The 27,761-nt window shown below is 40.5% G+C and overlaps 1 protein-coding gene across 2 annotated transcripts in view; it reads right to left on the bottom strand.

Moving 5' to 3' along the window:
- The window catches only part of Znrf2 (zinc and ring finger 2), a 69,677-nt gene extending 45,025 nt beyond the window's left edge, over window positions 1-24,652 (bottom strand). For both annotated transcript variants that reach the window (XR_005873670.1, XM_021231029.2), the window contains exon 1: window positions 24,074-24,652. Coding sequence is in view for 1 of the 2 variants with exons in the window: in XM_021231029.2 (XP_021086688.2) it covers window positions 24,074-24,551 (478 nt within the window). In the remaining variant the exon portion in view is untranslated. The remainder of the gene's footprint in view (window positions 1-24,073) is intronic.
- Between the last annotated feature and the right edge of the window lie 3,109 nt (window positions 24,653-27,761).

Below are 27,761 nucleotides of genomic sequence, written 5' to 3'. Positions count from 1 at the left end.
GAAAGCGCTGTTCAACATTTCACTGAGCAAAACAAACAGCTTTATTATTTACTGGTGTGGTTGACAACCAACCACTCTCTTGAAAAATAAGGTGAAAGGTCACAATTCTTAGCCCACTCATTTGTCTGTATCTCATGCTGCAGAAGACTGCTCCAGGAACTTTTGTTACATGAAGCCTCTAACTCCTTGCCACCTTTCACACATGGTACTTAAGGCAAACTGTTGACAAAGAATTACACATTTGATACTAAGGACGTTAGTTAGCTATTTCACTTCAAGCTAAATGCTACTCTATTTCGCCTAACTTTACTATTATTGCCAGAAGCTTACAAATGACTTAAAGCACACATACAATTCGTCCATATTTTTAAAAAGTATAGTCCTTCATGTTACAATGAACTCTAATGATTTATAAGAAAGGTCAATTGTGAGTGGTTATTTGTTGTAAAGAAAGATTTTTCAGAAATCCCTTTAAATTAACAGGCAATGAGTTCGATTTTGGATCATCCCCAGCATGATCAAAAAAAAAAAAAGTATAAAAATTGGGTATTGTAGTAGTGCACACTTGTAATTCCAGCATTTGGGAGATGGTGGCAGCAACATTTCAATTTCAAAGTGAGCCTAGGTACAGAATGAAACACTGTCTCAAAAGACCAAGAGCTAGAGATACATAGAGCTCAGTGATTAAGCACTTGCCACCATGCTCAAAGCCCTAGTTTAACATTCACAGTATAAAAGACTAGAACAAATTAGCAAAAACGAGACAAGGTATATTCCCTCTATTTTTAAAGTATCTTTTGAAATACTTGAGGAAAATTAAGACAGTTTCATACTACCGTGAAATTGCCTAAGCACATTTGCTGGGATGGTAGACAAATGGTATCTAAAAAGCAAAGTGCTACACCAAGAATATTCTGGTTGACACTGACCAGCTGCTCTAATGTATCTGAGTAAGAGCCGTCAACCAGTAACTGTACAGCCTCCAGGAGACAGGTAGTACAGTAGCCCATTCTCATAGTGTCCCCACCACACACAGAGAGTGACAAATACCCCAAGAACAGACTGAGCACCCCTACTCCAAAATCCAAAGTGTGTCAAGTGCTGTGGTATGGCACTCAGCAAGCAGAAGCAGGAGGATTAGGTGTTCAAGGTAAGTCTCTTTACATTCCAATTGAATTGTAAGTCCCTGCTTCTTAATGCAAAACCAAAGTAATCCAAAACCCTAAAGTTTTAAAGTAAACAACAACAAAAAATTCCACACCGGACTTCATGACAGGTCAAAGTTAAAATGGCTGTACAAAATTACATTCAGGTTATGTGTTCATGTATTTAGTTGTTTGAAACACAAATGAAAGCCGGCAGTGTGCACACCAGTAATCCCAGCACTTGGGTAGATAGAAGCTGAAGGACCAAAGACTGAAGGCTTCTCAGTGGTAAGGCACTTGCTGCACACGGCCATACAAGCATGAAGCCAGGAGCCTGGATCCCCAGCACCCACTAAAAAAACTGTATAAATGTGCTGGCTCACCTGTAATACAGAGCTCTGGAGACATTAACAACGAATGTCTTTTGCTTATTTCCCTCAATTTCCTGTAGTTTTTGAGTTTGACAGAAAGGAAGTTGTAATTGTTCTCAATCTCTAAAACAGATTTCACCCAAGTTTAACATGAATATTCCCAATATCACAGCACAAAGGTTGACAATGTTGCCATATTAGCACCCCACTTTGCATTTTCCTAAACAAAAAGCTAGTTAATTTAACAGAGAAAGCTATCCCAGAAATATAGCAGAATAGGGATCTGCACCTATCCTTCTGATAGAAACTAATTAAAATTAAAATTAAAAACAAACAAATTGAGAACATCAAATGAGCTGGCAAGTGGGTTACAAATTCCAGGGTCAGAAAACAAGCTGGAAACCCACACAGAGACAGAAAGCAGCAGTCTTTCTGCTTTGCACTCAAAGGGTTTTGCCTTCATTGTTACTACAACCCCAAGTGATGCTGACACTGTCCTGCCCTACTGTGTAGGGACAATAATCTGCATTAACATATAGGTCACACTGAAGTCAAGTGCTCCAATTGCTCTGAGCTTCAGAAAAAGAAGACATTTATTTTATGAAAAGGAGGCACTATGGATGATTGACAAATGGTGCTAGGACAAATGGGTTTATAAATGCAGACAAAGGCCAGGCGGTGGCTTTAATCCCAGCACTTGGGTGGCAGAGGCAGGCAGATCTCAGTGAGTTCGAAGCCAGCCTGGTCTACAGAGTGAGTTCCAGGACAGTCAGAACTGTTACACAGAGAACCCTGTCTTGAAAGACAACAAGACCAAATGCAGACAGTTTTAAAAGGATTGAACTCTACCTTGCATCTTATGCCAAATGCAATCCCAAGGAGCAGTAAAGTCTGAACATGAAAGGTGAAACTGCCATGCTTTCATTTTAGTCACTAAGAGCCCCTTTCAGACTGAGGAGAAGGCAGACATCTAAACAGCAGGGAAAGACAACTAACATTAAATAAATGACTATGTCCACATTGGAAATGACACGTCTGGGACTTGCTTGGTGGTGAGGTGGGGGTTGGAACAGGTAACATATTTATGAATGTTGAATGTGTATGATAGGGGTTTTTGTGATACTGTTTTTCTGAACCTTTGTGTATATTTTTTCTTTGAAACACAAGCATTAAACTCAAGAGATATTTGGAATTTACATAACAAAAGAAGAACACAGACTACATTCAGAAACCTGTGAATACTAGGTAAAATACTAACAATCTAGCAGAAAAGTATGCATTACATGGGCCTTGAAAATAAGAACATGGAATCATGGAAAAAGAAACTATAATCAGCCAACCAGCCATGATGTTAAGCATCTACAAACACAGGACTCAAGAAGCTCAGACAGGAGGATCATAGGTTCAAAGCCAGTCTGGGCCACATGATATAATGTTGAAAGACAGAGAAACAAAGAAGAAAAATAAAAGAACAAATATGAACAAGAAACAGCATATCATTCTATTTCTCTTAGTTAGTTTCAGTTGTCAATCTGCCACAGCCTGCCTTTATACAAGGGAGTTTCAACTGGGGGACTGCCTCGATCAGACTGGGCTATAAGCATGTCTGTGGGGCACTGTCTTGACTGTGAATTGATAATGGCAGGTCAAACACGGTCGATGATACCACCTGTGGGCAAGTGGTCCTGGGTTGTCTATTCAGGCAGCACCCCTCTGTGGTTCTTCAAGCTCCTGCCTTGAGTTCTTACCCTGACTTCAAGGATGGACTGTAACCCTGGAAGTAAAATCTAAAAAAACCCTTTCTGCTCAACCTGCTTTTAGTTGGTATTGTATCACAGCAACAGACAGCAAATTAGAATACCACTAAAAGATTAGAAAATTTGACAAAAAGAAAAGTACAATGTAAGTATGGAATGAATGGCTGGATAGCTTATTCCCTGTTAACAGCGTTGTAAATTGATAAATTAATCCCATAACGTAAAGGGGCATATTACAGCTGGGAGGATCTAAAAACTTCAGGCTATCAATTAAAAAACATACACCACAGGTATATAGGCTTTCATCTTACATGGTTTAAGAGCAAGGAAGTCATCTAGGTCCTGTCCAGTTCCCATTTCATTTGTTCTTTTTCCATTCTGTAAAGGAAGCCATACCTCTCACTCACTGCAAACTATGTTTTAACCCACCAGACAGTAGTAATAACAAACAGAACCAAACAACTACCAAAAACACCTGGCAGCAAAAAAGCATTGGCCACTCTGACACTTTCTTTAATCAAATCACCCTATCACTCCATCTCTAGCCTGTATCATTAATAAACACATGCACAAGGCCTTGGATTTTACTGCCAGAATTGGGAAAAAGAAATGCGTTTCTAAAAAATTCTATTTATGCTATATAAATATATATTAAATTTTGAACAATTTCAATTTTACTTTTAATTAACTATCATTAAAGTAGCAATTAATGTTTACTATGTAGAACCTAATGACAATTAAAAACTATTTAAAATACATGAAATCATACAGATAAGCATTATTTATATTTATAGTTGGACACATTTAAAAGGGTACTTCTTAAAGATCAGTATTTGTAATTGACCTAAAATTTTATCTACTGAAATGCTCAATCAATTATGACAAAAAAATGAAACGTGAACACTACAAAGCAGTCGGGTTTTATTGTCTTGATTCAGGGCTGTGGACTGAATACAGGGCGTCAAGCAGGCGTAAGTCTCTATTACTGACCTATAAGCCCATCCCCAAAAGGCAGTATTAAAACTTACTTAGAGAATTTTAAAAAGTATGAAGACCATTACCAGGGAGTACACACACACCCAAAACCACATCTCTAAATGTTCCCACAGCAACGTTTATAATGTAAGACTTGATCAACCACCAACTATGGTACATTCATTTAATGCAACATTGCAACATATCAATATGAAAATGATCAAACTTTTTAAAAGTACCAGGGACCTGGCATTTAAAACCAAAGCCTCCTGTCTGATGTCTGTGCTGGGATGCACTAGTGAGCAATAAAACTATAAACTTTAGGAAAACTGCTTATCACAGGAGCACAGGAAATACACCAAAGAAATGTTAGCTGGTATATGAGGGTTCATTTCAATATTTGTTAGTATCTATCAATAGACAGATTTATATATCTTTCCAATATGCAAAATCCATTTTGTAATTCGAGTAACTTTAAAAACTGTCCTATCTAGAAGTTCTATAGAGATGATAGCCACCAGTATGCAAGACTATGTGAACAACTGACCACCAACAGCAGAGGTTGACCACCAATATAAAATTGTGAAATGAGTTCATTTCTGTGGAATATCATGCAGTTATTAAAAATGAACTTGAAGGAGTAAAGATACCACTCAGCAGTTAGAAACATCTGTGCTCTAGTAGAGGACACTGGGTGGCTCACAACAGTGTTGTTACTCCAGGTCTAACCTTTGAGAGAGTGTTGACTGCATGCGGTACACATACAAACAAAGCAGCCTGGGAATAGCGAGTCTTTTGAAACATAGCGAGTCTTTTGAAACCTACAAGACCACCCCCAATGACACACCCCCTCCAACAAGACCACACCTCCTAATCCTTCACAAACAGTTCCACCAGATGCAGACCAAGTGTTCAAATATAAGAGCTTACAGGAAGCCATTCTTTTTCACATCATCAGAAGTACCTTCTTTGGCAGGGAAACAGTAAGATGATGGTCTATCACAGTTCTAGGAACTTATATTTCAAGGGAACATAAGGTAAAAGCAAACTTTTCAGAAAGGCAAATTTCCAGTGTACCCTAAATCTACTCAAACAGAAACTGGGAATGGGGTCCAGCCCTGATTCGCCACCATCATGAAAGTTTGAGAGTCACATAAATAAATAAATAAATAAATAAATAAATAAATAAATAAATAAAATGCAAGAATTGATTTGGGAAATAGTTTCTTAAAATAACTAGATTTCTTTACTGAAGAACTTCTGTAAGCTACAGATTTGTGTGGCTACAGAATTCATTTTTCAAGAAAATTTTAGGAGGGTCTTCCACAAACTATGTTTTCAATGGTGCCAACTATTGTGTTCAGGGCACACAGATGGAATCAGATATAACAGATGTGAGTCTGAACAGTTCTAGAAGCATGACCAATAAACGAGTATTACCTTCTTATTTTTTTTCTACACACACACACACACAAACACACAATATGATAAAGTTGTTGAAATAAATAAAACACCACTTTTTTAAATATTGGAACAATTTTTTTTCCAAGGCTTATCTAGTAAGCATATATTTCCTAAGGACAATGATCTTTCTTCATCTTTATATTCCAGCGCCAAAAGCCTACCTAACGTATTGCAGTAGGCACTGCACTGTTTTTTATTGCTTTACACATAGCAATAAAAATGTGATACAGATTAAGCATGTAATTAGAATACCTAAACATTTCCTCCATGCTCAATTTTAAGTGAGTTAAAACACAAAGATTAGCTAAGTCCTGTGCTGTTTTGCTTGTAAAAGTCTACTGTATCACAGTTTCTCTCCTCCTTATATAAATTCAAAAAGCAAGTCTAAGACACATATAGATATATAGATACATCAAGAAAACAGGGGAGACAACCGATCTCAGCCTTCAGTGGAGGACCTGTCAGTTTTCTCAATTTCTTCAGAGCAATTGTTCTCAACCATGCTAATGCTATGACCCTTTAAAACAGTTCATCATGCTGTGGTGACCTCCAACCATAAATTACTTTCGTTGCTACTTTGTAACAGTAATTATGCTACTGTTGTGAATCATATGCAAATATTGATATTTGGGATATCTGATATGTGACCCCTGTGAAAGGGTCCTTTGACTTCCAAGGGGGCCACAAACCTATAGGTTGAGAACCACTTCCTAGGGCTTCTAACTCTAAGCAAGGAAAACTGTTTTCCTCCAACCAAGACGACAGAACTAGGTTTGCTCTCAAGAAAACGGAGGTGAGGCCCCCTCCCCTTCCTGACAAGTAGCAGAGGCCTGTCACCTGTCTGCGAGTGTTCTTTAGGCACACTACCCACAGGAACACTTTCCCGCAGGCACACACTGCATCCCACCACCTTCGTGGAATGGCTCCAGCGAACTTTAACTGCACTGGGTCATTACAACAACCAAAACATGTACATGGACTATTAAAAACTGGTCAAATAGGACACAGAAACTTCCAAAAATGAGAAATGAAGTTCTAACTGACTTCAAAGTAGAATGATGCCTCCTTATATTTAAAAAGTAGTATGTCAAAAATGAACACCAGTAGTGCATGGTGGCCCATTTAGGAGGCAGACAGAAGCAGGGTTCCTCCAAGTTTGAGGCTGGCCTGGTGAGTTCTAGGCCAGGCAAAGCTACATAGCAAGACCCTGTCACAAAACAAAGCCAAGTGCAAGAAAATGACCATACAGCAGATTCCCTTAGTCAAGACCCTTGTGCTAGCCTCCGGAGAGCAACTCTCTAACCCCAGCCGCTGCTCCCACCCTCACAGGCTCTAAGAGCTGCCTTTTCTGGTTCTTCTCATATAAGGCTGAAGCCTCCTTTAGTTCCAGCTGTTGTTTCAAATCAGCTAAATTGAATGCAAAACAGTGTATTTGATTCATTTATACTTCATCAACTCCTATACAAGTACAAGGGGAAAAAAAAACCTATACATGATTTTTAAGGAGATCAAACTAAAACCATAAATGTCTAACATGCAAATCTTTGTTCTCTATGTTGCCTCTATATTCCTTGAATAAGTGGAATTTCTCATACACTTTGAAACAGTGATCCTAAAAATAAAGTTCCCTGAATCTTGCATTTGTGATGATCTACAATCTGAAAGTGAACCAACCACTATATTCCACTGTTGAGTGAATTATCTAAAGATTTAATGAAAACCTAAAATTTAACCAATAACTGGAAACTAAAGAATGGATGAAATGGGAACAGTTAAATGTGAAATTTGATTGCTCCCTTACAACAGATATCCACAGACTTCAGTCCAAGCGTTTACCGCCAGTTAAACACCCTGAGAACCCTCACTTGGGTCCACAAATCATAGTTCAATGTTACCGTGCAGGGGAAAGGAGTTCGTGGCCCTTTCTGTCTGTTCCACTTCCCATTTAGCCAAAATCAGGGAGTACATGTAGTGTGACCTCATTTCCATTAAGTTCAACAACAAAACTAGTTCATGGTAACCAAAACAGGATGTATAACCAGTCTCCCAGAAGAGCAGAAAAAGAATTCCCCATGTTAGTGATGCGTTCATGATATAGTGTATGTATCAGTCAAAATCTTCAAATCCTACACTTAGGATCTTTGTGCAAGCATGAACCTTCCCTTGAAAAACAAAAGCTCCAGTGGCTTACTTCCGACAGAGCTCAGCAGACTCAATAAAAGTAGAAATATTCAGGGACAAAACATTTAGAAAGTTTGAAAATAAAGTTTACAAGAAAAATTTGACAATCATGAAGCTCTATAAATATAGATTTTCTGCAACTACCACCTAGCACTTAGAAACTTAATAAATCTTCAAATATAAAAAAACAGATAAACAGAGCAGAATATGACAAGAACTAAAGAGATGGCCCAACAGGTAGAGGCTTGCTGCAAATGTGAGGATCTGAGTTCAGAGCTCCAGAGCCCGTGTCTCAAAGCTCCTACAGTAACTGGAAGAAGGACATGAGAACTGTCTGAATCTCTTGTGCCGGCCAGCCTGCTGTATGCAGCAGCAAACAGGATTCTGAGGCAAGGACCAACATACAAGGCTGTCTCATCTGCCTTCAGCCCTTCCACTGCACAGGTGTTTCTGGATCCTTGCACATTCGATGCCAAAGTTAAAAAAAATAATTAGCAACAAAATGATTATTAGATCAATGTTGTGAATCAAGTTAGGGCCACAGATTCCCTTTTAAAATCTGATGGAAACTACCTATTCTATTAAAAGTCAATGTAATACACAAAATATTGTATATCACAATTCATGAACTATCTACTATTTAACCATGGTATTCTACATAGTCACTATGTCCTAAGAAAACTTTTTAATAGTCAGATACAAATCGAGCATTTTACTTAATATGCATAAAACTAAGATGACAATTCTGCTTTGGATTGTTCCGGTTGGAATCAAAATATACATTTTTCCACAGTGTTACAAAATTCATCCATCTATGATGTGTTGACAGATGTTTAATCACACTGTGAATCCCAAGTTTGCATTTGCATTAATTAAATAAAATTAACGATGGGTCAGGAGGCTGTGTTAGCAACTAGTTGACAGAAAGTAATCACAGAGCACCAGAGAGCATCGGGAAGAGACAGACACTGCAAGCATTAGGGAGGGATGTGGTGGAATTTTTTGTTTCAGTAATTAGAAAGGACACTTTCTCTTAGAGACACACCAGCATGGAGAGAAGGTTAGTTCGTTGTGACCCAGCCTCTCTGAGCTAGAAGGTTTTCACCCCAGTCTTTGAACCTTGAGTCTTTTGTATAAATAGAATGGCAGAATTTTAGTTAAAGCTACCTACCTTTACCACCACCACCAGCAGCAGCAGCAGCAACAGAGCCAGTGCCTGTGGGAGCAAAATTCCCACTAGGCTGCAGTCTGGGCAGCAGAACAGTAACTGTGGAGTGGCAATTGCTGGCTGAAATAGTAGTAAATTAAGGCATCAGCCACTGTGCCGAAGTTAAAACAACAATGCTGTTTCGGATAAAGTCCAAAAAATACTTATTTAGCTATCTTAGATTTTATATAAAGGGCCTTTAGGTATAACAGTAGTAGACATAAAATTTACTCAAATTACTCTAAAAACACACACATACACACACACACACACACACACACACACAAACACCTTTCATCTCAAATCATTTTTTTTTTCTTTCTGGTAGGTCAAAAGCATACTTACACAGTAAGGACATTCAAGAATTATACTGAAGTGGTCAGAACGGCCTCCTGACAATGTCTATATATCCTAAGTCTTGGAAATGTTAGATTACAAGGCAAAGAGGAATTAAGACTGCCAGGTCTTAATTAGCTTAATTAGCTGATCTGAAAAAGATTATACTAGATTATCTGGGCACATCCAGTGCAATTAAAAAGATCCTTAAAATGTGGAAGAGGCTGGCAGAAGAATCTTAGATAGAGCAATGGTAGTGCGAATTGGCCTGATGGTCTTTCGTGGCTGTGAAGAATGGGAAGCAGGCCAGAAGCAAAGAAACACAAGCAGCCCCCAGAAGCTAGAGAGCAAGGTCTCTAGCCGTGCTTTGCCAATACCTCAATTTGAGCCACTGAGAGAGAATTCTGCCCACTGGCACTAGAAGATCACAAATTTATGTGGTTTTAAAGCTACTACATTTATGGCAATTTGCTACAGCATCAATAGGAAACTAACATTCAGTGAAATGGAAAAAACAACATTGGATTGATTCAGTCATCAATATTGCAGAGCCTTAGTTTCTGATTTATAAAATGGGAGATAACGTCATTTTCTTTTCGCCAAGTTTTACTTAGAGATATAAGTATGAGTATACTCATATGCTTTGATAACTAAAGTATCTACAGATATAAACACTACCCATAAGGAAATATTAAAATGTTATGAAGCTGAGTTATGAAAAAAATTCTGCTAGTGTTATTGAAGCTCTTTGTACTATATACTTCCCAGTTGTATGCCAAAATATTTCAGTCTTTTAATTTGTAGGAAACCATTAGAAATTGATACATTTTATATTTTTATTAGCTATGTGTGTGGATATGCACAGTTAAGTATAAGTGCCTGTGGAGGCCAGGGGTCTCAGGACTAGAGTTATAGGCAGTTGTAAGCAACCTGATGTAGGTGCTAGGATCGGTACACAGGTAGCATGCAAGAAGAGCACCCACTCTTAACCTCTGAGCCATCTCTCCAGACCTCAAGTATCAATTTTATTGTTGAGAATTCACTCTTCTAAAATGCACAGCTATTTATAGAAATACTAGTCACAGATTATGGCAGTTATTAGCTTTGACTTCTCATACACTACCACAAAGTCTCTTCTTGCTTTTCAACTCTTCCTTATTCAATACAAATGTCCAAAAATGAAACATACTTGCTCCATATAATTTAAGTATCTATGAAATGCAGCATTACACATTCGAAGTTGTAGTAAAGAACAAAACAAAACTAGAAATAAACAGTCACACAAACAAGCCTGTGTGACAGAAAGCCAGCAAAGGATACTTGCTATTCAGTGAGACTCTGTCTAAGAAAAAAGGAAAGAGGGGGGAAAAAAAGGTAAAGATATTTTCTCTTCAGTTATAGGAACATATTTACAAATGTCAATGTAATTTAAATTCATAACCCTGTATCAATAAAGGCCAATACATCAAGTCTCATTCATAAAACCTTCTTTTATGTGATATGAGAATAGCTGAAAATATGCATACAACAAAAATGATATATTTGCATTATATAATGAACCACAAAGCAATATGAAGGTATCGGCTAAAAATGGGTAACACTAGTGAACAAGCAAATCAAAACATGGAAATGTTCATCTTTAACTCGTGGCCAAAAAAAATGCAAGTGAAAAAAGTTATCAGCAAAACAGAGGAAAAGTAGAAGTTACCTAAAAGAAGAAAAACATCTAACAGCAAAGTTAGCAGAAATTGTACTAGTGGCACAGCATAATTTAGTATGACTTTAGGGAGGGTCAATAGCCACTGAAAATTAAAATGTACATTCTGTTGAACTAAATTCCTGGTAACTGTTGTATAACAAAGAACTTGTCTGCTTCTCGCCCCTCTTTAAATTCTGGCAGAACTTTCCATTTTTTTTTAGTTTCCCACGTAATTGGATCATACCTGGCTTTATACTGAACAGACATCAGAAGGGGAACTAGAAGGAATTCCTTATGATTGGAGGATGGAGCGCTCAGTCAACCCCAAGCTCCAGGGAGGCTGGATGCAGCTTAGAGTCAGCCTATAAACTGGCAAATTTCCAATTAATCATGTTGACATAATGAAATACAAATAAGTAGTATGGCTACAAGACTGGAATAACTCTCTGGTTCACGAACACAGAGCATGAGCAATGTGGAGCCACAGGCCAATCCCACAGGGAAGGGAGGCCAGCTTTTTCTAGCTTTGAGGGATCTTGCCCCACGGAGGGTTCCATTTTGCTCTGACCTTTATAATAAAGCTGCAATGATTAACTGGAATGTTCTCCTGAGTTTCTAGCTAAGTAAGTCACAGTGGTGACTTACCAAACCTGGCAAATTTGGTGTGGTGGCATGGGCTGCTCTGAAAGCCGGAACTGGAGGATCACAAGTCTGAGGCCTACCTAGGCAACTTAGTAAGCGCTTATCACAAACAGGAAGGAGAGCTGGAGCTACAGCCCAGTGTTGAGCACTTGCCTAGCATGCACGAAGCCTTGAACTCAATGCCAGTACTGGAAAATAACCAAAAAACGTGAGAAGTCGTGCTCAAAGTCTGTAGTCAGATGGGAGGCCATGTAGATATTCTGGGAAGCCCTAAAGCATAGCTTACATATGTGTGTAGCGTTCTTGAGATGTTGTCCTTATATCTGAGTCTAACAATAATCTTAGGTGATTAGTACCACACTATACTATACCTACTGCTGTCAAAATAGTATCTATACTAGAAAAATCTGAGCAAGTATAAAGACATTCGGTGGTACTTACTACAACACTGGAAAGAGCCAGGCCTATTCAATCTGAAACACCACAAAACTAAAACTCATGTCCAGTAATAGGAAAGGCTTAAGAACTACAGCGCATTAGTATCATGGAAATATAAACACACACTAACTAAAAACAAGAGTTGGGTTTATATCTTCTCTCACATAAAAATCCCCTAAACACTTTAAACAGAAAAGCAGGTTTTAAGACAGTATGACGACAGCATTCTTGCCAACTAAACACTGTATTGCTGTGAAGAGTCACCATGAGCAAGATAGCTCACAAAGGAAAGCATTTAATTGTGGCCTTGCTTGCAGTTTGGAGAGGGGAAGGTGGAGAGAGAGCTCTAACAGTTCTCTCCTTCTACCTTGTGGGCTCTGGGAACCAAACTCCAGAGTCAGGCTTGGCAGCAAGTGCTCCTATCTGTGATCCATCTCACCAGCCCAAAAATAAAATACATAAAACTAATTACAAAATTAATGTAATGACATAATGAAAAATAGAGCCTAGTCTCTGGAAAGCATATAAATGAGGAGTAATTTTCATATAAAATTAGGAAAACAGAAGCCCAACCTGAGTTACACCAGACTTGGCCTTGCTGGAGTGAAGACAGGCCCAAAGGGCAACAGTGCCTGCTGGGCTAGGCAAAAAGCTATTAGCTACCCCAGCTGTGTTCCCTGTCTTTGAATGGCTAGGAAACCCCAATCCTATTAGAGGTTTTGTGTTTGGAGGTTCCTTTCTGGACATGAGACAACTGAATAGTCAAAACCAGAGATAACTCACTGATACTGAATCCGAACACAAGGAACACTTTTGTTTTAAAGACTCCAAGTCTTTCTCACTCAACTCCTGTAACACTGGGACAAAAAAAAAAAGTTATGTCTTGGGGCTAGAGATATGGCTTAGTGGTCAAGAGCACTTACTGCTCTTGCAGAGGACCTTGGGTTTGGTTCCCAACACCCAAAAGGCAATCCACAGCCTCCCTCAACTCCAGTTCCAGGGATCTGTCACCCTCCTCTGGCCTCAGCAGGCACCAGGCATGCGTGCAGTGCACTTTCACACATGCAGGCAAGCATTCAGATGCATAAAATTAAAAGTAAATCTTAAAAAAAATACAAAGCATGCTTTCCACAGCTAAAGAGAGCTCTGTGGTTAAGAGCACCCACTCAGATCATGAAGAGCACAGCCTCAATCCCAGCACCCATGTAGCAAGCAGCTCTGAGGGGTTAGTTGCACACACCTACACACCCACCACCCACATGTATATACAGTCACCCAGACATGCACATAAAATACATCTATCTTTAAAAAACAAATGTCTTCAAAGCCAAGCATGGCAGCACAAACTTGTCATTCCAGCACGCAGAAGGCTCTGAGCATGAGTATTAATTACAAGTTTGAAGCCAGTTTGGATGCTGTCTTTACAAAGGGGATGTTAATGAGGACTTTCTTATATGTAAGAAAAGCCATTTCTGAAAAACATGACCAAGCCCAAGAGAAAACAATTTAACTTTCCTTAGGGCTCAGAAAGGGGGCTGCAAGTGCAGAAAGCTTCCAATTAGCTTACAAGTGCCCCAGTTTAGTGTTTACATGACCAGTCAAAACCACCAAACGTTTGAGGAAAACACCCCAAAAGGCTAAAAAGGCTAAACAGAGAAAACATTAGAAACTAAATACTCATGAAGGGAGAAGGCATACACACCTGCATCATACATATATATAAAATATAAAATATACATAAATACATATATAAACACAATGCTAAGTACATTATTGGGAGTCTCAAAGGAAGAAAGATAACTATTTCACAATAAAAAATTAAAATCAATTAAAAATTAAAGAAATAAAAGTCAAAACACAAGTTACATTTTTTTTCAGAGCAACCCTCCCCCCCCAAGAGAACAAACGGCAGGGATAGCAGGGATATGGGTAGAGATGGCTCAGCATGTCAGCCCTGTCACCGAACGTGACAACCTGAGTTTACCCAGGGTCCCCATACTGATGGAAGAAGGAGAGAGTCACCACCAAATTGTCCTCTAATCTCCACACTCCAGCCACAATGCACACTAGTATGTGCAAATACACATACATGAACACACAATATATACATTTTTAAGAATCAACGGACTTGCCAGATGGTGGTGGTGTATGCCTTTAATCTCAGCACTTGGGGGCAGAGAAAGTAGGATCTCTGTGAATTACAGGTCAGCCTGGTCTACAGAGCTAGTTCCAGGACAGGCTCCAAAGCTATACAGAGAAACCCTGTCTGGAAAAACAAAAACAAAAAGAAACAATGGACTGAGACATAATGCTATACAATGAATAAAAACAAACCCACCACATGTATTAGTAACAATGAAAACCTGTAACTCTAGGGAGAAGGGTCCTAAGAGGTTCACATCTATGCCCTCCAGAGCAACACAAAAACCAGAGGTATGGATACTTTTATAAAGTTTGAGGGCAAGTAATTCCAGCCTAAGTTCTTTATCAGGTCAAAGTACCATTCAAGAGTGGGGGTGCAAATAAAATATTCTCATACACTGAGTCTTCAAAGTTTTACTCTATACATATTTCTTCTCAGAAAGACATAGGAAATTGTGCTCCAGCCCAAACAAAGAAGGAAATCAAGAAAGATGATGATGGTAGATCAGGGAACCTGGAGATGAAATACCAAAGAGAGACAGCCTTCTGGGTGGTGATGAACACAGGTCTCACATGGTATGACTACTAAGACTGGGCCAAGCCAGAGGCCTAGACTTAACAAGAAGCAATGTCTGGGTCGGGAGCCATGCTTGTAGCCCTGCACAGACCTGGAGACAGAAGGACCAGAAGTCCAATCATCCTGGACTACATAGCTGAACAGTTCAAGGCTACCCTGGGCTACATGTTCATTTGAAAAGACAAACAAAAATAAAAAGAAAGCTAAAAACAAAATATATATGGAAAACTATTTTCAAAGATGATGTTCAGTGGCTAACATATATAAACTCAGGTAAGACTTACAGAACTGAACAAGCTTTTAGAAAAACTAAAAGCACAAGGGAAATGGGACGTTTTGAGGAAAACGAAAAGCAGCCATCCTAAGCAGACTTTGATTCCTGAGACAAAGTGACTAGGTTTTATGAGCTGAACAGTTGAGATACATAATCAATAAAATCTAAAATGCTGCGACTACAGACAGCCTCTCTGAGTCTTGCCCCAAGTAAGCGAAGAAAAGAATCTGCCATGCCTATTTCCAACCAAGACAAGATCATTCTTATGAACACTTTCCTAACACACAAATTATTATAATACAACCATGACATTACCCCACTATTTTAAAACAAAGTGGCCCATCACATCTTGATTTTAGATTTTCTGAGTCCAGGGTGTTTTAAGAAACTAATGGAAGCTTCTAGAAACTGCTGTGCACTGAGTCGGAAATGAGTGCACAGACAGCAGTTAAAGAACTGGCCTTCAGGATGGGGGGATCCCCCCCCCGACCTTTTTGAAACTCTGTTTCATTCACTGTGTAGCCTTAGCTGTCCTGGACTTACTATGTACCCAAGGCTGGCCTCAAACTCAGAGAGCCACCTGCCTCTGCCTCATGAGTGCTGGGTCAAAGGCATGCACCATCATACCCTGACATCATTTTGTCCTATGATAATCAGAAGAATGTAAATCAAGACCTCCCAGACCTAGGCTGGCAACAGCAAAACACAGCACACAACTGAATGTCAGGTTGTTCCAGCTGCCTGAGGTGCACTACCTCACAACTCTGAAGATGCTATGCTTGGGCCAGGATGCACTCAGCAGCGGGCACTTGCCCAGGTGTGCAGCCCAAGGTTCACACTCCAGCAGAGTAAGAGTAAACTCAGTCCTTCAGGTTCTGTGCTACAGAGTCACACACTTAAAACACTGGCACGCCATATCTCCTTACCTTACCAGTCTCAAGACACTCACGTCCAGATGGCCTAAGAATATTCTGTGACAAATTCAAACGATTAGAAAACAAAAGACAAGCTGTAAGCATGATGTATTTACTTTCCTTCTAAGGCAACTTTAAAGCTCAAATATTATCTACTTTCACTGTTCAAAAAGTCAAGGTAACGTATTTACACAAACATACTGCCTTCTTCCAGAGCAATACATTTTTGTAGCTTTAAATATGACAATAGTTTTGGTGGCCAATTATCTTGTTTAAAAATATAATAATGTAGCCTTTAAGTACATTTTAGGAATCAAACAATATTTAGAAAGTTTTTACCACAAGCCTAGCACAGTAAGCATGCTATAAAGTATAATTTAATAGTTTGATGAGAATTTTGAAGAAATTAACAACATATAAAAAATAGAGACTATACAGAGCAAGTTCCAGGGTAATCCCCCCAAAGCAATAAAGAGAAACCCTATCTGGAAAAGAAAAGCAGAGAAAAAGTAGAGACTAGAGAGACAGATCAGTCAATCCAGTGGCTACTGCACAGACATGAGCACTTGAGCCTAGATCACCAGCATCCCTGGAGCTTGCCGGCAGCCAACCGGTGAGCTCCAAGTCCAGTGAAGACGTCTCTAAAAATGAGCTGGGAGGATGGTGTGAGTTCAGATCTCACACAGAACAGTCGGAAGTACTTCTGTTAGCCCAGTGCTTACAGGGAGGAGACAGGCAGATTCTTCAGTGCTGGCCAGTTAGCTCCACAGTCAAATAAAGGCAGACAATGACAGAGAAAGATACCCAGTGTCAATCTCTGGCTTCCACATGTATGCACACACATGCATGGCACCCACACACCCTGCTATGCAGGCATATCCCACACACAGTATGGTGGAAAAGCAACCGAGTCATTCAACACTGAACTCTGACCTCCACACACTGCACACACATAACCACCCTAGACACACAGACAAAAAGCAATCAAAACCAAACCAAAACAAAACAAAACTATTGAGGCACAAGAGGTTAGATTAGAAGGTGGACTGGGACCCACAGGAAACAGATTTACTTTTTTCTAGTTATTGCTATTTTGAGCTTAAAAATCTTAAGATTTTTCTGACCACAATGCAACCCAATTCTAGGTAACACTTTATAGTGTTACTTCTGTTAACAAAAAGGTAGTAAAACAATGATAAATCTTTCCACCTGCAAATGTTAAAGCAACACTTTAAAATAGTTCCCATATGCAAAGTGCCAAACTATGTAGCTAACAAGATTATTCTTCAAGAGTTGTTTTTAAAACAATGAGTGTGTGACAAAGAAACAATGAATCATCCAAAAGCTATGGGAGGGGATTAGATGTACTGAGAGGTAATTAAAGACTAATTATGATTTTATCATTAGAAAATACATGAAAAATAAAGCAACCACAAAAATTTAACTCTAAAATGAGGAAGAAAGCAATAAAGACAAGAATAAAGCTAGTGAAACAAAACTCAATAAAAACAGAATGCATTGTTCAAACCAAGAACAGACATTAAGGAATAAATCTCATGTAGTAACCCCCCAAAAATACACATACATATGTATTATATATACATATATATTTTATTTATGCCCCACTCCATTTATATGTGTGCAAATAGGATAAATTAATAAATTGCCAAGGCTAATCATAATTATTCAAGTTACAGTAAGGAATGATTAGTCAGAACTTGAATTATTACACTTAGCTTCAAATGTATTTCATAGCTTTATTATTTTGAAAAATATACTCAAGATGTGTTTACTATTCCGCATTTATGTACACCTTGACCAAATACAGATCTTGAGTTCTAATAATCCTATGCCTCTAATGAATTTCCAACAACAGGAAAAATGTGAAATTTGGTTTGGCAGTATGTTAATACAAGCTACAAACTTAAGTGCTCAATTGTAAAAAAAAAATCCTTGATTCTTTCTCACCTCAACATCACCTTACTCTACTTTTAAAAACATCAGAATCATGCCACCTCTTACTACCTATGATGCTACACCTAGTCTATAGTAATCTTTAACTTAGATTTTTGCCTACTACCACATAGGGGCCACAATCATCTTTTAAATCCCACCAGGTTCTATCAGTTCTCTGTTCAAAACCATTGTAGATCTCTTCACCAATCTTTAGAGCAAAGCCAAGAATCTAGGACAACGTCACAAGGTATTTCTACTCTCATGCTCACCCAACCCACATCTTTGCTCTCATCTTCTACAGCCTTCTGGACTCCAACTACCTGTGTTACCAGGACACAGGGAACAGCCACACTTAGGGCCTTTCTAGCTTCTGTTCCTGGACATGAGTGTACTCTGTTCCAGTCTTAGGGCTTGCTCATCTCATTTTCTGCTGGAATGTCACCTGGACATCTCTAAAGCCCTATTTGAAAGAGAAACCACAGACAAGTCTCTACCGCACAACCTCTCTTCCCATATGTCAACAACCAGTCCAATGTTCTACTCTTAGCTTATTATGCTCATCATTCTCCCTCCAACTCCACAATCCAGACGCACCCTACCAAACTTCAAGCTTCTGTAGTGTTTTACATAGCCAATAGTGTCTTCCCTAACCCAAATGTCTTTATCGTTCAAAAACAGTTCATATATTACTCCTTTTTGAAGCATTCTCCCCATGCCCCCACAACATATACTTAACTAAACATTTTGCTTACCGTCCTATTATGGAACTGTTACGTAACACCACAATAACCACCAGTCACGCTTGTCTGAGTCCAGGAAGAACTATGCAAGAGCAGCCTCATGTTTGTACCCTTGACACTACATGCATACCCTCTTAAAGGGACTAAGAGTCAAGGCCACTAATATTACACTTGCCACATAAATAACCACAACTTTTAGAAAGTAAATAAAAAGAAGCTTATTTAAATTAAAAGTTACATGTTAACCTGATCAAACTAATCCTATACTCAATGAGGTAAACTATGGAAATCAGCAGGACAGTTCTTTAGAAAACTAAAAACAGAACTACCAATGAGCCAGCAACACTATTCTTGGGAATATACCCAAACAAATCTAAGTGATATATTACAGAGATATCTGAACATCTATGTTCACAGTGACACTGTTTAAAATCACTAAGTTATAAAATTGGTCTATGTCTCCAATAAATGAATAAAACATGATATATGCACTACCAGTGGAGTTCTATTCAGCCATAAAGAATGAAATTGGGAGCTGGAGAGATGGGCCAGTGGTCAAGAGCACTTGTTCCTCTTGCAGAGGGAGGTTTGGTTTCCAACATCCACAGGGTAGCTTACAACATCTGGCTCACAGGGGATCTGACATCCTCTTTTCAATTCCTTATGCGGTAGGCATATACATATGTGCAATAAAAACACATACATAAAATAAAATCTTTTAAAATGACATGTCATTTGCAGAAAGATAGAAAGTACTATCGAATAAAAGGAAAAGAAAGAAAATGTCACAACAAAACCCATGTATTCAGTACATTGACTCCACACTAAGAATTAGGAGGGAGGACTGGAATAAGGTACTGTGTGTGAGCCTAACAACCACAAGGAAATGAATCATGCCAATCCACCTGAGGGAGTTTGTATGCAGATCGTCCTAGGTGAGAGCAAGCATCAGTGGCAGTGACCCCAACACCCCTGGCCTACTAAGCTGTGCCCAGACTCTTGACCCACAATACTGACAAATGTGTACTACATCACACAGCTATATTTGTAATATGCTACTAAAGAGCAGCATAATAGAGCACAAATACTACAGCACACAGTTTTTTCTGAACCTTTTGTTCATACAAAGTACCATGGTTTCTCCAATTTCTATACACATTAATGTCAAACAGTTCAGAACCTACACAGATTAAAACTGACATTTAAAAATGCTTAGGAATATTTACATAGGAAAGTAAATCTTAGAAAGTACCTTGTTACTAAAACAGTTCCTGCACGTTTCTCTTCGCCCATTTGCCAATATCCTGGATTACATGTATAGACAGTGAATCTGATAAGTAGAACATTAAGGCAATTCTCCATATAATTACGCACAAAATGAGTAGGAGACAAGTGGACAGCCAGCAATAAGAACCTACTTACTGGTCAACAGGCAAACTAACCAAGCAGAAGGGAGTCAGTCGGGCAGGCTTGCTGGTGCTAGCACACAACAGAGAGCTCTTCCACCAGCTAAGTTATGCAGCTGTCTCTCAAAGGGCCCACCTGTGCAACTCATCCCACTCCTCCTCCCGCCTCAAGGTTAATTCCCAAAGCAGGACAGGACGGTTGAGGACAGAGGCCACACTTCAGCAGGCAACATAAGGCATTGCCTGTGCTCTTTAATGACAGATGAGCTTACAAGTGAAAAACATTAACCTTGGAAGGGATGGCAGGAGTGATAGTTAGAAGTATGGCTTCCCCTACACAGCAGCAAGCATCTCTTCTGACCCTCCCCAAGAAAATCATCAACTGTAGAAAAGAAAATCCAGGAATGTAGAGCAGATGATTTCAAACATTTTGGCACCTATTGTAAGTGATAACTGAAAACAGCTCCATAAAACCTCACATCTGAACTGAAAATTTAAATAAACCTTCCTAGGAATACAAACCTTACTTAACACACTCAATTTTAAATGATGGCCCAGGCTTTTTCAATGTAAGTAACAGGAGACACCTGAATTACAGGCTATTAAAGTACTTACTCACAGGCAAGCCACACCCAAACATGCTCAAGACAATTAAGCAGCCAAAAGCAGCAAAGAACTGTTGGTTCAATACTTTAATACACTTCACAATCTCACTACCAGACACACAGATACATTGCTGAAGTTCATAGGATTTCTCCAGAAATAATTTTCACTCATTGGAGTTATTTTAAGAGTTCAATTCACCTCTTTTGACAGCTACATCAGGGAATATTATCACTCCTATTGACGGCTTTTATGATCATCAGCGATTTAGTGGGAAAATACAGGCATAAAATAAAATCAAATCTTTAAGATATCAAGGCTTTCAAATGTTAGATGATACCCTTGGAGACTAGTTTTAAAATAAATGGGACCAGAATATTAACAATAATCAAGAGAGAACTTCTGCTCACTATATATACAGTAGTCAACTCACCAATCTACAGAGTAAAGAAAAACAAGCCCTACTTCCTCTAAAAAACCCCATCAAGATTCTAACCATACCGTAATCTCCTTGAGAACTCAAATGTCTACAAGCTGAAATATTTGGGTTATTCACTTCCCTCTAGTTATTTAATTCTCTAGAGAGAAATGAGAATGTATGAAGCCAAGCCTGGTCTACAGAGTGAGTTCCAGGAAGAGAAGTGCTGTCTTGAAAATCTAAATAATAAATAAATAAATAAATAAATGTGTGCAGCCAAAATATACATCCCAAAGAAAGCAAAACTCAAAAGTCACCAGTAAAAACCTCATTCAATTTGGCAACTCATTGCAATAGAGCAGCTTACAAATCTACTTGCCACACTCCTAAGAGTAAAGCAATTTAAAGAGCAATAGTTTGTTTTCTCTTTCAATACATAACATTGAAAGACTACAAAGGAATGTTATCTGAGTATTTTTAGATCCTTATTTTCTGGCTAGGAAACATACAAACATCAGTGCTTTATATAGTTACAATAAGTACTTTCCATTAATTTAGAAATGCTTTTTCTTAATTTTCAGATGGAGTCCATTATGTACCCCTAACAATTCAAAACTGAATCATTGCATATGCCCAACCTTTAACAACTGTAACTGAATAAACACATTGGTAGAAAACATAATAAAAATGAAGTCAATATAAAGAACCAAGTCAAATTATTTATGACTCCACATCTAGCTCTCTCTATCTCAGAATGACTTCTGTTAGTTTTTCTCATGACCCCACTCACTGACATACAGGGACACGTCTCCTTATGAAAAGCCACTAAAGACAAATTTCACCGTTTCTCTCTCAACAATCACTGTACTTTTCATTCCTTTTCACATAAGAATAGTCATTTCTGATCCCCTTAGGCCTTTGTCAACTGAAGTTTCTCACATGAATCAGGAAGCACAGAAAAATGACTATTTTTCTCATATGTCTCAAGAATGATGCATACCTCTAATGGTTCATAATGAACTGGAGGAAAAAGCTAAAATCATTCCACACAATTAATGACTTAGGATTTCCTAGCACTCAACCTCATCAGAGATCGGGATGTGAAAATCTACCCCAGGTTCCTCAGTGTCACTGTCTTCCTAACTACTACTAGGACTACTCAAGTAGGTGCACAAATCTAAGAATTAAGTTTAAAAACAAAAACAACAACAACAACATAAAGCCTGGATTCCAACTGTTGGCAAATAGGTGTTGCCAATTTATTAGGAATTAATAGCAGGAAGACCAGCTATCTGCCCAGCTCTGATCAGTTAGTTGTTTTAACAAAATAAAGACACACACTGACTCTTGTCAATGCCAATCATTAGCCCTGAGAGAAGCCGAATCAAGTGGTAATCAGGACATTAAATATTTCTCTTTTCTTGCCCCTACTCTTGATGATCGTAACTGCTTAATGAAAACATTTTAAAAAGATGCATACTCTTAAAATGCACTTTCTCAGGGAAGTGCAATGCCTCAAATCACAGTAAGACATATTAGTTCTGTTTTCCAAAACCAAGATTTTTTTTAAGATGCCTCAATTTTAGGAAACATTACTATAATTAATTACTGGCATGGCAAAACTCACCATAAAATAAGTTACTGAAGTGGCTAGTTCAGTGGTAACAAGTTTGCCAAACAAGCTCAGTAACCTAGAGTCCCAGAACCTTTAAAAAAAAAAAATAACAAAGTGCCTTTAATCCCAGCACTTGGAAGGAAGAGGCAGGTGGATCTCAGTGAGTTCAAGGCCAGCCTAGTCTAAAACGTGAGTTTCAGGACAGGCAGGACTGTTACACAGAGAAACCCTGCCTCGAAAAAACAAAATAATAACACTGATAGTAGTGGTGGTGATAGTAGTAGTAGCTAAAAGCTAAGTGCTTTCATACCAAACCTGCAAAATATCATAAAGGTGGTGGAAACTAAACATGACATTCTTACGAACTAACACTAGAGACTCATTGCTTTTTAGAACACAGATCAGTAAACACTCCACTTAACCGAATTTCTTACATTTATAAACAGATGAGTAAAAAGGTCTTTACAACAGAAGGGATGGAGTTTGCATGATTCCGTGCTCAAATATTAATGCACAATGCCGGACACATAACGCAAGGAGGTGGGGATGTGCGGTCTGAGTTCACATTTTCACAACCCAGTGCAACCTTTCTCCTGTCTCAAACAACATAGAAGCACATCTGTGACCTCTAAATTTTTCCGTAACTCTAGTCAACGCTTCGAAAGACCCTGACCAATTTTACTGCCTCTGTAAGCAGAGTTGCAATAACTGTAAAGGGTTACCTTAAGTAACTGCTTTTTGAACATTTTCACAATCAGCTTCAAACTAAGCAGTATTGACATTAGCCACATGTAAAGTAGCAGTTTCCTGGAGGGTAATGCAACACTTTGTGTTAACACCTACTCCCAAATAACATGCACCCAGTTAAGTATGTAGAGCTATTTACGGGCGCTCAAGGATTGCACCTTTGTTAGGAGTCGATCCAAAGGAGAGATTAACTTCCTTTTTTTCAAACAAACATCCACGTGAGTCCCTTCTGGCTTTGGGCCTTTAAAATTAGTCGCCCTTCGGCTCCCGAGCAGAACTACACTCAACCACCGATCAACCCCTAACTTCCTGGTGCTAAAAACTACAAACCACGAGGCTGTTTCGTCAGTTTGTTTTAGAACCATTCCCGTTCTATTCACCTCGTGGCGGGGACGGGGGGGGGTGGGGAGTTGAGGGAGGGGCGCTCCCCCAGCTGGGCAGCCGCTGCCGGGGAAGGGGACCTTACCTCCAAACAAGTGCGGGGAAAGGTGGGCCGGTAGCGAGCCGATCACCAGGCGCGGCCCGCCAGGGCCCCCGCCCGTTGGCCGGTCCCGGTCCCTAGCGCCGCCGCCGCCGCCGTCCTCCGGGCTACTGTGCACCGAGTCCTGCGAGCCGTATGGGCCACTGCCGCTGCCGCCGCCGGCGGGGATGCTGAAGGCCGACTGAGCCGCGCGGCCGCCCGCCGCGCTACCCACCGCCCCTCCGAGCGAGCGGCTGCGGGGCGCTGTCGGGGCCGAGGCTGTCGGGGCCGAGGCTGCCGCCGCCGCTGCCGCCGCGCCGGCCGAAGCACTGGGCTGCTGCGCGCCGGGCACCGGGGCGGCGAACCGGGCCGCCCGAGCGCCGTCCGCCCCGCCGCCGCCGCCGCCGCTGCCGGAGGGCAGGTCCGAGCCCGAGTAGGCGCGGGTGCGGCCGTTGGCGGCGGGGCCGCTCTGCTTGGCGCCCATGTCCGCGCCGCCCCGGGCCGCGAGCGAGCGAGGGAGCGAGGCGGTCGGGACGCAGCTCGCGGCTGGTGCTCAGGTGGCCGTGCGGTCGCGGTCGCTGCCGGGCCGCCGCGACGGGCCGCTACCGCTCGCTGCCGCGCACCGCGGCCTCCGCACCGCCTCCTCCCGGGCGGCCGCCGCTACCGCCGCCATCCTCCGGCTCCCCGGCGGCTCGGAGAGTGGGAGGCGCCCGGCTGGACTGGGGGCCGCCTCCCTGCGCGCCAGCCGCTCGCAACGGGGAAGAGGCACGGGCGACGCGCGCCCCGGCAACCGTCGCCCTGCGGCCCGCACAGGAGAAGCCGCGGCCCAGGCGAGGCGCAGCGTAGAGATTGGGTCCCGCTGGCCTGTCTCTGCCCCACAGCCAGGCTTGCCCGCCCTTGCCCCGCCCAGCATGTGGTGATGGACAGACGGGTGGCCCCGCCCTCCAGGCCAAGCTCCGGGCACCAATCAGAAGACGGCCCCTCCTCCCGCACGTGGCCTGTGGACGCTGGAAAGGAGCAAGTGCACCTTTTCCTGGCTGGGCCGTTGCTGGCGGTGCCCAGTGTCTGGAGCGTTTGGATGGGTGAATGTGACCTTCGCTGGTGTTGTGTACACTGATTAAGCAAACAAACAATTCCGTCTCAGCCATGAGGACGATTTAAAGCAAGCAAACAAACAAACAGTACGGGGTCGAAGGACAGAACAAAACAACTGGAAGGCTGAAGTCAACTTGTTCTGAATTATCCCGGGGAGGGGAGCACAAAATTGGAAGAACGAATACTAATCCAGCCTGACCTTCAAGGGTAGAGCAAAGAACTGAGATGCAGGGACCATCTTCTCCCTTAAACCCGGCCTTCAGGCCAATCTATGCAAACTGTTAATCATTTTACCTTTTTGGATTTTTAGCTTCCTTGCCCATAATGTCTGAATTAAATCTCCAGGGCACTAGCAACTTTAAAATCTTGTGGTTTCTCTAAACGGAATGTAACAGAATCCTCAGTGCCTTCCTGTGCGTGCTGCTTGGGCCGGCCAGTTCTGACTCTCCCATTTGGAGAATGCCGGAAGCATTGTCTGCATGGAAAAACAGCAAGTGTGTTTGTACAAACTCCAGAAACGAATACGTTGTCACGTCTTTTCCCTTTTGTATTTACAGTGAGTCGTTCATGTAGTGATTTTCGTTACTCTTTTAAAAGGTATGGGAATTGAGAGAGAGCGTGGGCATAAATGTTTTGACTGCATGTATGTTTGCCACAGGTGTGCCCGGTGCCTATCATGGAGTTCGGAAGAGGGCATCAATTACCTTGGAACTGGAATTATGGTTAGTTGGCTGCCACATAGGGTGCTGGGAATCAAACCCAGTGCCTGCACAAAAGCAGCCAGGTTCTTAACCGCTGAGCCATCACTTTAGCCTCAATTAGGGGTTTTTGTTTGCTTGTTTGATTGTTTTTGGTTTTGTTTTTAAGAGAAATGAGGCCCTGTGAGCAGACTTGCTCTCGTTCCCATCTTCTGGAGGAATTGAATCACTGGAGCCTTAGAATTCAAAGTCAGCCTGAGAAACAGCAAAAAACCATTCTCAATAAGAAGAGGAAAGAGGGAGGAGGAAAAGGAAGGGAGCATCAAGAGGAAATTCATTCGATATATATATATATATATAATATACAAGTATAGCTATTCTGAGTACCCTGTGTTATGTCACCACTTGATTAAATGTCTTTTCCCTGCCCATGTTACCAGCCACCTCATTCCCAGCACTGAAGAAAATGCTGTGTAATAAACCCATCATACTCTGATCAAGGTATTAAACTTTTCATTAGACACTTGTCAGTCTGTGTCAGCACAGGAGCTTTTCAGTGAATGAGTGTATTCATATTTTCCAACCATGCCAAAATGATTCCTTTAAAAAGTGCTTTTACATTTATTTATTTGTATATACAAATGTGTGAGGGTACACTCGTGCTGTGGCATTTGTGTGACACACTTGTGTGACAGAGAACAACTTGCAGAAGTTCTTTCCTTCCACCATGTGGGTTCTGGGGGTTCAGTGCCTTTACTTGCTTGAGCCACCTCACTGGTCCTAAAACGATTCTTGAAAGTCACTCGTGAACTCGCATTATTACTCTTGGACGGCACCAGTGTGAAGGGGCTCTTCTCTGTTCTTTCCTTGGTCCTCTTCTCTCTCTCCAAATAGAAATCCTCATGACTGTGTTTTATTGCCAAGCCTCTGTAACTTCACTTAGGATTTGTAGCTTCACATCTCTTTGGTAGACGTGTTCTTCCTTCTGTATGTCTCCATTGGTTCCTTAATGAGTAGCAAGGGGCAGGAGCCGACCAGGCAGGATTACGAACACACGTCACAGAGTAGGTACATTCAAACGAGGGTTAGGCCTTGCTTCTATTTAATGCCGGCTTTGGGACTCGGGGCAAGCCAAGCCACTTGCTCTAGCTAAACCTGATTTCTGTAAAATGTGTAAAATGTCCACAATCATAGTACCAGTCTCAGAGTACCTGGGAGTCTCAAAAGATCCAATGTCTGTTTCAAAGTACTTTGAAATTTGTTGTTCTACCTATCATGGAATAATATTGTACATATTGTCTATAGCAGATTGTGACACTGTACAGTTTAGAATATGCTAAAACTTGGTGGACTTGATTTCACTGTTGTGTACAACTGAACTACATTGTTAACACTTAAAGTATCATTATTAATTGATGAGTAGCCATTACTGTATATACATCACCATAATGGCTCGAGTGGATAAGCATAGAAAGACTGGAGGTTATTTGAAATCTTTGATATTTAAAGTTTTTTTAAATGAACTTTTCTTTATTTCATAGAGTAGTTAACACTTTGAATAGTCTTTGGTGTCCTAAATAGGCTTCGGCGTGTCACAAAAAATGCTTCATGTTAATGAGCTGGCAAGCAGAACCCTGTGTTATGTTTAACATAGATTTTAGAATCTCTTTCTTTTCTGAAAACAGCTGAGACACAATGTCAGCACCTGTTCATGAAAATAACTTGATTTTTACTTATCAAATAATACAAAGTTATTAATAAGAGATTAAATATATGTATTATATTTAATAAATATATAACATGTATTATATACTTTCAATTTGCTTTGGCTTGCAAACAATCTTTTAATTAAGAAACTTGGGACTGAGGAGATATCTTAGTCTATAAGCCATTTGCCACAC

Source organism: Mesocricetus auratus, unplaced genomic scaffold (assembly GCF_017639785.1).
Source record: "Mesocricetus auratus isolate SY011 unplaced genomic scaffold, BCM_Maur_2.0 Super-Scaffold_100676, whole genome shotgun sequence".
Lineage (NCBI taxonomy): Eukaryota > Metazoa > Chordata > Mammalia > Rodentia > Cricetidae > Mesocricetus > Mesocricetus auratus.
Note: the sequence above shows the minus strand (reverse complement) of the source record. Positions and strands in the feature narration are given on the sequence as shown.